The 13,343-nt window shown below is 40.1% G+C and overlaps 1 protein-coding gene across 1 annotated transcript in view; it reads left to right on the top strand.

The window, feature by feature from the left end:
• The window catches only part of LOC126455846 (uncharacterized), a 187,236-nt gene extending 186,851 nt beyond the window's left edge, over nt 1–385 (top strand). The window contains exon 2 of the mRNA XM_050091607.1: nt 200–385. Coding sequence (XP_049947564.1) covers nt 200–385 — 186 coding nt within the window. The remainder of the gene's footprint in view (nt 1–199) is intronic.
• The last annotated feature ends 12,958 nt before the right edge of the window (nt 386–13,343 follow it).

Raw genomic sequence — 13,343 nt, forward strand, 5'->3', positions numbered from 1 at the left:
CTTGTCAGTTCTGCTACAGCTCTCGTAAGCGATTTCGGTATTGTCCTTAGTCTTTTCCTCTTCGCATTAGAAGACTGTTAACGGCGCTACCAGCTGTGAGTGTTTTTTCGCCGTACGGAATTTAGTGTGGCGACGCAGCTACTTTGCGCTGTGCCTTCGCGGCCGGCTGTAACGGACGTGTCCTGCCTGGGTGTTGCAGAAGACGCGTTACGGAGCGGAGGACCAGCTGCCGCCCCCGCCGTCGCCCCCGCAGCTCAAGGAGCTGTCCTCCCTGGACGGCGTGCCGCGGCCCACCCCCACCGACCGCCTCCACAGCGGCGACGGCGTCGTTCTTCGTGACGCCGCCCTGCACCAGGTCAGTACCACCTCTCCCTGCTCGCGCTAAGGGTGCACTCGGCGTCCTATCTTGCAGTGCTACATTTCCGATAATGGTGACCCTTTGTCAGAGTTTATTAAGAACAAGGACTTCAAAAAAAAGTGTGTGAAATCTTATAGGACTTAACTGCTAAGGTCATCAGTCCCTAAGCCTATACACTACTTAACCTAAATTATCCTAAAGACAAACACGCACATCCATGCGCGAGGGAGGACTCGAACCTCCGCCGGGACCAGCCGCACAGTCCATGACTGCAGCGCCTTAACAAGGATTTCAAATTTCCAGCATATCTATAGCACTAAAAGGCGAACCCGGTGCAAGGTGCACAGTACCAGCTGCCGGCCGGTGTGGCCGAGCGGTTCTAGGCGCGTCAGTCTGGAACCACGCGACCGCTACGGTCGCAGGTTCGAATCCTGCCTCGAGTGTTTGTGGTCCTTAGGTTAGTTACGTTTAAGTAGTACCAAGTTATAGGGGACTGATGACCTCAGATGTTGAGTCCCACAGTGCTCACAGCCATTTGAACCAGTGCCAGCTACAGATTACGTATCTAACGACTTCCAGTGAAAGCAATACTTCGGATTTAGTTTTTCATATAATCATTGACCGAATTTAAAAATTTAAGATATTGTCGTAATCTACTCATTAAGCTTATGTTAAAGGTTTATCTACTAACTCGACCGAAAGTCCTAAGAGATTCTGGTCTTAATGTTAATTCAGTAAACGAATCGAAGCCATCTGTTAAGTCACTCTGTAACCAGAACGACACTTAAACTGAGCATACACCGAAAAGGCAGAGATACTGAACGTCTTTTTCCAAAAATGTTTTGCAGAGGAAGATCACACTGTAGTTCCTCCTTTAAATCGTCACACGAACTACAGAATGACAGATATCGGAAAAAGTCCCCAAGGGATAGAAAAGCAATTGAAAATGCTCATGAGAGGAAAGGCCATTGGAGCTGACTTCTTGTTTATCTTTTTTTTTTTTTAAGGCATTTGACCAAATTGATGCGGCCCGTCACGAATTCCTCTCCTCAACTTCTTCATCTCACAGTAGCAGTTGAGACCTACGATCTCGGTAATGTGCTAGATGTGTTCCATTCCCTGTCTTCCTCTGCAGTTCTTACCCTCCCTCTTGCGCCATGAAAGTGTCGTACCATCCTGTCTCTTCTTCTTATTAATGCTTTCTATATATTCCTGTCCTCACCGATACTGCGGAGAACCTCTTCATTCCTTACCTTATCATTCCACCTAATTTTCAACACTCTTCTGTAGCACCACATCTCAAGTGCTTCTATTTTCTTCTGTTCCGGTTTTCCCACAGTCCATGTCTCACTGCCGTACAATCCTGCGCTGCAAACGTACATTCTCAGAAATTTGTTCCTCAATTTGAGACTTACGTTTGATGTTAGTAGACTTCTCTTGGGCAAGAATGCCCTTTTTACCCTTACTAGTCTGCTTTTTATGTCCTCCTTGCTCCATCCGTCACGCGTTATTTTGCTGCCTAGCTGGCAGAATTTCTTAACCTTATCTGTTTCGTGATCTCCAATTCTAATGCTTATTTTCTCAGTGTTCTCATTTCTGCTCCTTCTCATTACTTTCGTCTTTCTTCGATTTATATTCAATCCGTATTTTGTACTCATTAGACGGTTTAGACGGTTCCTTTCGTTCAGCACAACGTGTAACTTATCTTCACTCTCGCTGAGGATAGCAATGACATCAGCGAATCTTACTATTGACATCCATGTACGTTGAATTTTAATCCCACTCGTGAACCTTTTTTTTATGTTCCTCATGCTTCTTCGATGTACATGTGCACACTAGGGGCGAAATACTACATTCCTTGCCTACATCTTTTTTTAATCCGAGCGCTTCGTTCTTGTTTTTCCACTCTTACTGTTCATTCTTGGCCCTCATACATATTGTATATTACCCGTCTTTCCCTATAGTTTACCCCTATTTTTCTCAAAACCTCGAACATCTTGCACCATTTTGTATTACCGAACCCTTTACCCCGATTGACAAACCTACTGAAAGTGCCCTGATTTCTCTTCAGTCTAGCTTCCATTATAACCTGCAACGTGACAAGTACCTCGTTGGTGTCTTTACTTTTTCTAAAGCCAAACTGATCGTCATCTAACACACCCTCAGTTTTCTTTTCCATTCTTTAGTACACTATTCTTCTCAGCAACTTGGTTGCATGAGCTGTTAAGCTGAATCTGAGATAATTCTCGGTTTTGTTACCTCTATCCATCTTCGAAATTGTGTGAGTGACTTTTATCCGGAAGTCTGATAGTATGTCGCCAGTATCACGTACTGTACAAAGCAAAGTGAATAGTCGTCTTGTGCCCAATTCCCCCAATGATTTTAGAAATACCCATGGGATGTTACCTATCCCCTCTTCCTTATTTCATTTTAAGTCGTCCAAAACTATTTTAAATACTGGTTATAATATTCGAGCCCGGGGACTGGTTGTTTGTGCTGTCATCATCATTTCATCATCAGCATGAGTGTATTTTTCACTGCACACTTTTTCCAAATTTCGCTCAGTGTCTTACAGTCACGTAAATATCACAATAACTATCACAATTAACGAAATGATAGACACATCATTATGAACCTGACATAGATAACTACAAGTAAAGAAAAAATGAATTTTTTTTACCGAATAGTTTCTGTGAAATCGTTTGAAAAAGATTGCAGAATGCTCGCCTCGATTCTGTCATCGGTGCCCGGTCGAAAGATGGAAAACACTTAAGGAGTCACCTTCTGAATAAACTAATGAACTCGGCCAGCGCTTTGGACGAAAACTGGTCATTGCGCAACGGCTACCGTATCCTGCGCGAGCTATAGCTCTGCAGTGACTTCACTGGATGGTGTGGTAGCCTAGGTCTCCACGAGGTAGCACCACTCCATGGAGAACACAAACATAAAATGACCAATACTGATATTTCCAATAGCAATCACATTACTCTTGTTCATTCAGGTATTTGTTTTGAGGGTAAAAATTCGGAAGAAATTTCATCTCATTAGCTTAACTGCATTTTATATTTTTGTCGGTCACGAATAAAGAACTTCGGGAACCCAGGCGCCGAGGTATGGAATTTTCTCCCTTGTAAACGTCTCAAAAATGCAACCTTGAAAATTTGGTGCAACACCCAACCTCAAATGCCACTGGCCGCCAATGTTGGAATTCATTCCAGTAACTGTGCTTCGTATCAAACAATAGATCGCTATGATTGGCAGCTGCGATAGAAAGCATAAAGGGCAGCGACTTATGTAGAGTTCAACTTCACCGTTTGAGCTCACTATGGGTTGGACAGACTGTTTTGAGCCCGCTTTCTGTTGTTTTTTCCATATATCTGGGGCTAGATCGGGGTTCCCCAAAAATGTCATTGCTTTTTGGCTGTTTCATTTCTCGCTTATTTCGTGTTGTCAACTCTCACTGAAATGTGTTGAATCGATAAAATATATCAATATTGTACACATGATTTCCATCGCTTCAGGAACTGTGATATAATTCAGGCTGAAAAACGCGGCCACCTGTTGCGGTTGGAAAGGAATTTATTTTTGGCCGGTTTCGATTAGCATAAGCTATCTATTTTCAAAAGTTGCATCAGAAATATTTCTGAAATCCCTCTCTGAGCCTGCAGCATGTCACATAAATATGTCATAACAGAAGTGGTGATAATCACTCGTCAATTAACCATAGTGTGGTCAGCTCATTCGTGCCGACAGTACCACTTCTGGTAAGGTTTATGCATGTGAATTGTGCTAACCAAGCAAAAACATGTCACAAATCATCTCAGATAATCTTAGAAAATGGATGGCTTATGCTAACCGTAACATTATCGTATTATTTTTAGTAGGTAATACGAGGGCTATCCAGAAAGTAAGTTCCGATCGTCCGCAAAATGGGCACTACTGTAAAAATCAAAAATTTTTTATTTGCAACAGCTAGTCACAACTCCCAGCTAATTATCTAAATAATCTCCGCTCATACTTAGGCATCTGTCGTGGCGTCGTACCAATTTTCAGTACCCTTGTCATAGAAGGCAGCCACCAGTTCTTTCCGCCAATTCTCTACACTGGCCTACAGCTCGTTGTCTGTGCCAAAATGTTGTCCTCATAGTCAGCGGTTCGTGCGAGCAGAGATGAAACTCAGGTGGTCAATTGCGGACTGTATTGTAGATGATCAGACACTTCCCACTGAAAATGCTGTAGGAGGATCTTCATTGCCGCTGCAGAGTGCAGCTGAGAATTGTCATTAAGAAGGAACGGCGTGACAGTTGTGTTACGTAGGCTGCATAGCTTAAGACGAAATTTGTCACCAGGCCCCCGTACTTGGCGGGAGACATTATTTTCTAGATACATTTACGTGCTCACTGTGCACTCAGAAGTGAAAAGAGCGACGTGACACGACTGGCAGACGCTCTGCAGACTCTGCCCGACACATCTGTGCAAAGCTTCATTGGATTTTTACAGTGGTTTCCATTTCGCAACCTATCGGAACTTACTATCTGGATAGCCCTCGTATTATGTTTTGGAGGCGCGCGTAGCGAGGAGTATTTCATTTCATTCTGTGGGAATAAGCTGTTAGGGGGGGGGGGGGGGCATCTTTTTTCTGGGGTAAGTACGATAGAGCGTCTATTGTCCAAACTAAATAGCGGAACTGCGTGTTGGGAAAACTAGTTTATGCAGTCAATCGAACCTTGTACAGTAGAGCCTCGGTTATACATCTTTAAAGGGGAGTGACAAAATAAATTTACATGTGAAAATGAAACTTCTTAATATAATCGTATTACCTTTAAATCCACGCAGACGAAAGGTACATGCTACTCTACAGTAGCAAACAGGTAGTTCTTAGGAGAGGTCATTGTCTAGCAATTAGGAAGCTTTAATGACGCACCGCACTAATACATTTCTTGAAACTAAAAAATATTAAATATATCTGTTTGTCACTGCCTTTGAGCGAGTTTTTTTCACAAAGTAACATATGTATGGGGTCGGCTGTACTTCCTGGGAATACTTTTTTTGGGTATGTGTACCAAAGATCTATAAAATATATATGCCACGAAGATCTCATATATCTAAGAGATAAAGCGGATTTCTGCAGAGAAAAGCAAAGCAGGTTGAAACTGATGCACTTAAAGCACGTCTGGCGCCATCTTCAAATAATTTACTAAAACTGACGATAGCCAAAGTTCATCAAAATGTACTGATTCACAAGTTGACGCAAGGAGTGATTTGGATAATATCCGCTCATCTTCAGGGTCAACAGCGACAATACGTATATGATGACAACTTAAGAAGAAGACGAATCAGAAAACAATGCGGAAAATGACTGCGATAATAATGATAGTGTTATTAATATCAAAGACTATAATAATATACGTAACTGGAGGACTTCAGAGATGTGTCTCACTGGGCATTGCGATCATGAAAGTCGAATATTTCCAAAACAGAGAAGGGCCATTTGGCGCTGTATCTAGGCATGGATCGAAATCAAAAGGTTGTGTACGGGACCTTTCAAAGGGATGATTTTATAAGGTGATACCAGCTGGAGAAAAAATTGTGCGGTCTTGGATGGTTTACTCTCCAACAACTAATAACATCTACTGCTTTTGCTATCGTATGTTTACTGTGACCAGTAGACTGAAGTCTAAAGTGGCCGACCATGAAACGACAAATGAACACCTGGAAAAATATTGAAAAATGAAAAACGTTTGAAAGGAAGGGAGAATTGTATGAAACAATATATGACGCAGCCTTACAATTAATGGACATTGAAAATCATAAGCGGAAGCATTTTTCATCTTGTTTATTAGATATATAACATTTTTTCCGGCTAAACAAAACGAACATTTCGTGGACATTGATGAAGGACAAAGTTCTACAAATACTGTAAAGGCAAGTGAAAAGACTGTCAATGTATAATGTAATGTTTAAAGAACACATCTTGAAGTTGGAACATGGTAACTCTCAAAACGGGTGATACTTGTGTCGCCAGAAGTACAGAATGAATTTATAGATATTTTAGCAAACCACGTAAAATCTAAGTTTGTCAACGAAATTAAATAGTCTAAATATTTTGCTATTATGTTTGATAGCACAGCTGATATTTGAGATACTGATCAAATGTCTGAAGTAATACGTTTCGGTAGATCTGATAATAGGAAAGTGGAAGTAAAAGTTGGATATTTCTCCACTAAAGGGAAAAAAGCCGCTGATCTAAGTGATGAAATTCTTAAGAAACTTAAAAACGACAGTTTAGACGTTATGATGTGTCGTTCCGAAGGTTATGACACTGCACCTGTTACGAGCAGCTAGTGTTAAAGAAAAAAACAATAACTCCGTTTTTTGGACGTAATGGTCATTCAATTAATGTGACCAACATTCCTTTGCACCTACACAGTTTTCTTCTTCCATTGGCCGCTGGGATGTTCTCATTACACAAATCACAGCACTGTCAACAACACGTTGTGAGCTCATTACGCTGCAGTGAAAGTGCTGTCAGAAAATTTTGAGAGGGTTGTCGCTGCAATTGACGAATCGTGTGTTCAACAACAAAATTTGGTCACCAGATGTAATGCACAAAATCGTATGCATGATGTATGGAATTTCACATTTTTTTGCTATCTTTACTTTTGGAATAATGTACTGAGTGAAGTAAATTGTACTCAGGTTGCATTGCAAAATATGGAGTTGAGTTTTGATCCGTTAGTTATAAAAATAGAGGCACTCCGTCTTTATACTGAACAAAACCGAGGTCATGTTATAGAAGAGGCAATACGTCGTGCTGTGAAAAAAATCTGAGGTGTACGATATTCCAATAGAAAGCATTCATCGAAAAAAAAAAAACGAAAAGCTGGTGAATTGGCCACCGATACAGGACTCCCACTGAAAGCAGAGCATCAAATGGATATGTTGGAATATCTTGACCGATTCAGTATTGAACTCTGAACCAGATCAAAGTTAATTCAAGATGTCGCCTCACTTTTCGACTTTCTGCAACCAAATATTTTGCTTTTGGCAAACAATGAGGAAATGAAATAGCTGTTCCAAAATTCATTAGTTTTTATGATGAAGTATGAGGAGGAGAAATCCTCTGTGAGACTCCAAGGCGGAGAGAAGACATTTAAAAGAGGCAAGTGTTACATTTTCTGATGAGGCATGTCTTGAAATTTTGAAATTTATGGTGGAAAGGGGTTTTAAAGGCTCTTTCCCAAACAGTATGCTCGCTCTAAAGTTAATTGTGACGATTTGCGCATCAGTTGCTTCATGTGAGAGGAGATTTAGTAAATTAAAATTAATAAAAAATTACTTACAACCAATAATGAACAAAAGAGTCTAAATAATCTTGGTATGTTACCTATCGAACATGAAGCGACACAAAATATTAATTATGAAGACGTAATATCAGAGTTTATGGCTGTTAAAACTAGAAAGATGTTCTAAGTGTTTGTGTCTCACTTTAGCAAATAGTGTTCTGAAGACTGTTTAATAATGTATAGAGTATAATACTATATAGTACTGTAAGATATATAATAAACATCGTCGGATTTTCTGGTAGATTTCGAGACATAGTTTAGTTGTGGAAACTGTTAAAGCGCCCCGCATTGAAGTTCGCACTAACTTTCGAGCTTCTGTAAAATTTTACCAATCTTGGAAATTTTGCGTTCTGTTAAATTTGGCATGCTTTTTTCATTGCTTCTGCAGTAGTGTTCTGGCCTGTTTTGTGTGCCAAGGGGGATCGGTACCATCTTTTATTAATTAATATGGTAAGAATCTCTCAAAAGCCGTAGATAGTATTTCTTTGAACTTGAACAACATCTGGTATACGCTTACATAGATTGGAAAGAGTGGAGACTTCCAACAAACTTTACACTTAATTTCAAACTATTTCGCATATTTTTCTTCGTTGACCAGCCCAACTTTAAATACAGAAATGAAAAACGTCTGCCACTTGCTACATTTCTCTGTTCATGCAGTGACAATTAAGCATCAAGCATGACGTTTTATTTCATTGCTTCTTTGCTACTAATTGTATTTGCGGCGCATTTTGCTGTCAATAACAACATGCACCACTCAATTTGCCTCCAAAATTATATCATTGTATGACATATAGTGCAGGAGAAATCCTATCTTTTCAGAAAAGTTTAAATACTGTTCATCTTATGGCTGTATTGACAGAATTTAAAAAAAGAATCAAAAAGAAGTGTTGGAAGCCATATACGACCTACAATTAACGAATTAAAAAGTTAACATTAGTGATTTGTCGTTGTCATCGTACTTTGTACAGAAATGTGACACACAGGATACACAGGAGCTCGTCTTTAAGGAATCTCAGGTGGGAGGTTACTGCTACAAGGTAACATGCTACCAATAATTCTTCAGTTTAGCCATAAATCTTGTTTGATGCCCCATATGATTGTATTTTTGCTAATAAGCGTAGATGCGCTGCCGAGTCAAATGCTTTACGGAAGTCAAGAAATACTGCATCCACCAAACTGCATAGATCCACGCCGTTCAGGATGTCATGTGAGCAACGTGCAAGTCGCATTTAGGGCGGTCATTCAGTTCGAGATAACTCATTATATTTGAGACCAAAATATGGTCTAGCACTGTACAACAGATGGACATCAAACAGATTGTACGGTGTACTTTATTCTAGCCACTGGGACAGAGATCTACAGCATACGAGTGTTATGGTACAAGTAGGTGCTATATGACCTCCGGATTTAATCGGGCTCCGGAGAGTTCTTTACCTTTTACTCAATGTCACTGGCAATGAATTGGGACAGTATATTCCTTGGTAAAGGAACATTTGAAAACTGAGTTGTGCATTTCTGATCTTGCATTATTACCCTCCATCCCCCCCCCCCCCCACCATACACACACACACACACACACACACACACACACACACACACACACACACACACACACACACACACAATTTCAATTCCTCTGTCATCTAGGAGTCTCACGTTCTCTAGTCCTCTCATAAAGGTAAAACTCTAGATGGTTCAGGGAAATAATTTCGGGTGCTGAACATGAGAAATTGTTGTATTCGACAGATGCTGTAGCTGGTACTATGAGGTCCCTTGCTTACATTAGTAACAATTTACAGCCATTTAATTGTACAAGTTTTAGAATACTTAATCTGAGTATGAAGACTGTGTGTGGCAATAAAGATCTGTTTTCACTTACATTGATTGGTCTTTAAACACCGGTATCCATTGAACGATGACTAACATGACTTGTATGTTGTCGAGTTTGGTCTCTTCTTGGCGATGATTGTTGGTTAGTCCTGAGATGCTGACTTGTGGTACTGTCTAACCAACCAACTGCTGAGTGGAGCGTTTGACTGCATATGTTCGCATTTGGCGGATGGATGTCTACTTGGTAACTGTTTGTGTGACGTAATTCAAATGTGCAACATAGCCCTTGTCATGTGCTCCCTCTCTGGAGTCTAACTTCATGCTGCACCTGAATCGTGGGCAGCTCGGCGCTCTTGTTGAAAGCTATTTCCCGTAACTTTTGGAGTACACAGCACAGGTACAGGCACATTCGGTACAATCATGCAATCTCACTGCTTAATAAAACTAAATGATAGTTCAAGGAGTCGCCGGAAGAAAGTGCAAACACCCACAGCCGTTTTTTGAGCGACCGTATGTTATATGTTTCATTAAGTGTGTAAATCATAAATCTGAATTGAATTATTTGTAACTTTTTCTACAGGTTGTTACGCTACAAATTTTTTTAGCTATTTAGTCCAGCATATCAGTAAAACACTAATGAGTTCTAGGAAATTACTTACTTCTTCAGAATTGGGGAGAAGAGGAGTTTGTGGCACAACTTCACTAGAAGAAGGGATCGGTTGGTAGCACATGTTCTGAGGCATCAAGGGATCACCAATTAGTATTGGAGGGCAGCGTGGAGGGTAAAAATCGTAGAGGGAGACTAAGAGATGAATACACTAAGCAGATTCAGAAGGATGTAGGTTGCAGTAGGTACTGGGAGATGAAGAAGCTTGCACAGGATAGAGTAGCATGGAGAGCTACATCAAACCAGTCTCAGGACTGAAGACCACAACAACAACAACAACAAAAACAACATTTACTTCTAGCGTTGTACCTACAGTTGCGGATTGGCACTGTGTTCATTAAAAAATCCCTGGAAAAGTTTTGAGGCCAAATATATGACTTTTACTGTGTTATGTGAGAGACTAACATATTAGGGACGCAAACATAACACAGAAAAAAACTATTACAGTAATTATGGAAGAAACCACACACAACACTGGTGTGACAATCTATAATATTTATTATTTTGTTACTAACCAGCTTTCGGCTGTTATGTCACCATCAGGTAATACTGACAGACTAACAGTGTCAGCTTTTCTGTAGTGACTAAATTAAAACCTCAAGCTTCCACACTTCCCGTGGCGGTTTTCTTATGTATTCGAAAACAGACTATTAGGCAATCAAAACTTCTGACATAAACTACAATTCAACCTGTCAAAATGTCTCTCATCCATAAAATGTAATTAATTATGTGTAAAACTCTGAACAAGGAATTATATGAGTCATTATCAAGTGTAGTCACAACAGTAATAAAGTAATTTTGGGTTTTCATTTTTCTTTATTATTCACGTGAAAGTTTTCAAACTAGTAATGATTTTTACACGGTATATATCGATTACGCACTACCTCTTTGGTTGATGGGATGTGACTTTCTTGCAGACTCGAAGGTTGTAGAAATTCTCTCTCTACCATATGTTTCTAATGAAACATTAAAAAAACTGTATTCATTTGATGTTTGACCTTTACTAACCTTGTCACTTGCTTCCTTCGTCTATTTCAGTGGATGTATATTGTGTTCCTTCCAAAAAATATATAAACTCAGTTGTAGAGGAAGTAACCTACAACGTCTAGCGCTACAACCAAAACAATACCACGTAATAAAATAAAACGACTGCAGATGTCCATTGTATGTTGTTTTATTATATTGCAACAAGTTTCGTTGACTCAGTACACTATCTTCAAGCCTGTGTGCATAAACGGTAATAATATCATAAGCGTGATTATGCTATAATTACTGCTTATGCATACACGCTTGAAGATAGTGTATTGAGTCGCCGAAACTGGTTGGAAAATAATAAAGCAACGTCAAATGGACATATGCAGGCGTTTTATTTATTATGGACGTGAACGGCCGAAGTCTCGCAGATCATCAGTTACAAGGGTGGATATACAAAAACAAAGTTGATCCTCAAACATATTTATTATAGGTTTCACTAGTGTTAAAAGTTAAAACTAATCAATAAGTTTAACAGCCTTACAGACGTTCATTGATATATATTTCATTACACTTGCATATTGTTAACGTTAAAGAATTTCACAAATTTTTAAGAAATGCTATATCTAAACCGTTTGCGATTAGAGTGGCGGCTGCATCTTCTAAGCCATACTCACAATATTTTCCACGTGTGACGTGTTCCCTGGTGCGGAATCAGGACCAGCGTTACTGTTATCTAAAGTGTATCACCGTTGCCATTAACATCTTCGCCAAACATCCATCTCTTTACTCCGTTACAATATTTCGATGTCACTACCATGTTGACACTTTTGACACTGTGGCATGTCACTATTTTAATACAAAGACAAGATAACAAATTTTCAAAATATTACCGTCATATGGATGTATAGAGAATATTTATATCACGATCTAGATTTCGGTCATACGGCATTTCGAATTGTCACAGGCGTTGAAAAAAGTCCAACTTGACTGAAAGTAAAACATTTTTCGACGTTATGACACTTCAAAATAGCCTAAGGCCGAATTCTAGATCGTCATATAAAGATACCATATAAAGTCAAATGATGGTATATCATTTCAAAAATTCTGCGTGGCTGTGGCCCAACAAAAAGAATAAATCATCAAGAACTAGAATATAGTAAGACAAAAAAGTGTATTTGACTGTTCAAATGGAACTACTTATTGCCAGCATGTAGCGTTGTCAGATTAATTGAACGTTAGTACATTCTTCCGCCTACCTCTTCAGTTGTTTAATATTGCACATCTCTTCATCGACGCGACTTCCACGTCAGAATTTATCGCACGTAGTCAAATATTTGTATTATAATTGCGAAACGACTGCAGGAAGCTACAACGCTAAACATGTCGATAAAAGCGCAAGAGGGATGAGGAAAACACCGAACTGGTAATTAAGAAAACGTCTGACATCACTGCGAACAGAACAAAGTGTGGAGCGCTCTTTTCCGCTTGTGCTGCGAGTGCGTGAAGCGCAGTTAATTAAAAGACAGAGCAGAAGTCCACGGTGTGCCGTATAATCACGATGGAAAGAGCGCGAGAAAATAAACGTCCCGGGCGGAAAAGCGCTCATCCGTCATACAGCCGTCGGCCAGAAGATCAAAGGCTGACGAGTGGATACTGACGTCGAAGATAGCCAACACTAAATGTACTGCTTTCGCGACAGCGTTCACAAAATGTTAGTGAAACAGTGTAATTACGATGTTTACTACGTTATGACGTTATACATCTCCACACATAATACTCTGCGTTTATGTATTCATCTTTTTGATATTACATTGAATACGATACTTCCCTATAGTTCGATTAAAACTGCGTGGTAGTTGGCACTTCACGCCTTGGAGCTGGATTCCTTCAACCAGAGCGTTGAACGTCACGCCCGATCCGTTCGCCACAAGAATTGGTCAGTTCACTTCCCATATCTAATTCGGCTTTGTTACTTGATACGCTGGATCCCGAATCATGGTTCTGGCGCTTTTGTTTCGTATTTCACGACACATTATAACTACGCCAAAAATACACACACACACACACACACACACACGCACACGCAGCGATTCTAATGAAATACACACGTTTCATACGCAGCGCTAACCAAACACTATTGGACAGCCGGCCGGTGTGGCCGATC

The sequence above is a fragment of the Schistocerca serialis genome, chromosome 2, assembly GCF_023864345.2.
Source record: "Schistocerca serialis cubense isolate TAMUIC-IGC-003099 chromosome 2, iqSchSeri2.2, whole genome shotgun sequence".
Classification (NCBI taxonomy): domain Eukaryota; kingdom Metazoa; phylum Arthropoda; class Insecta; order Orthoptera; family Acrididae; genus Schistocerca; species Schistocerca serialis.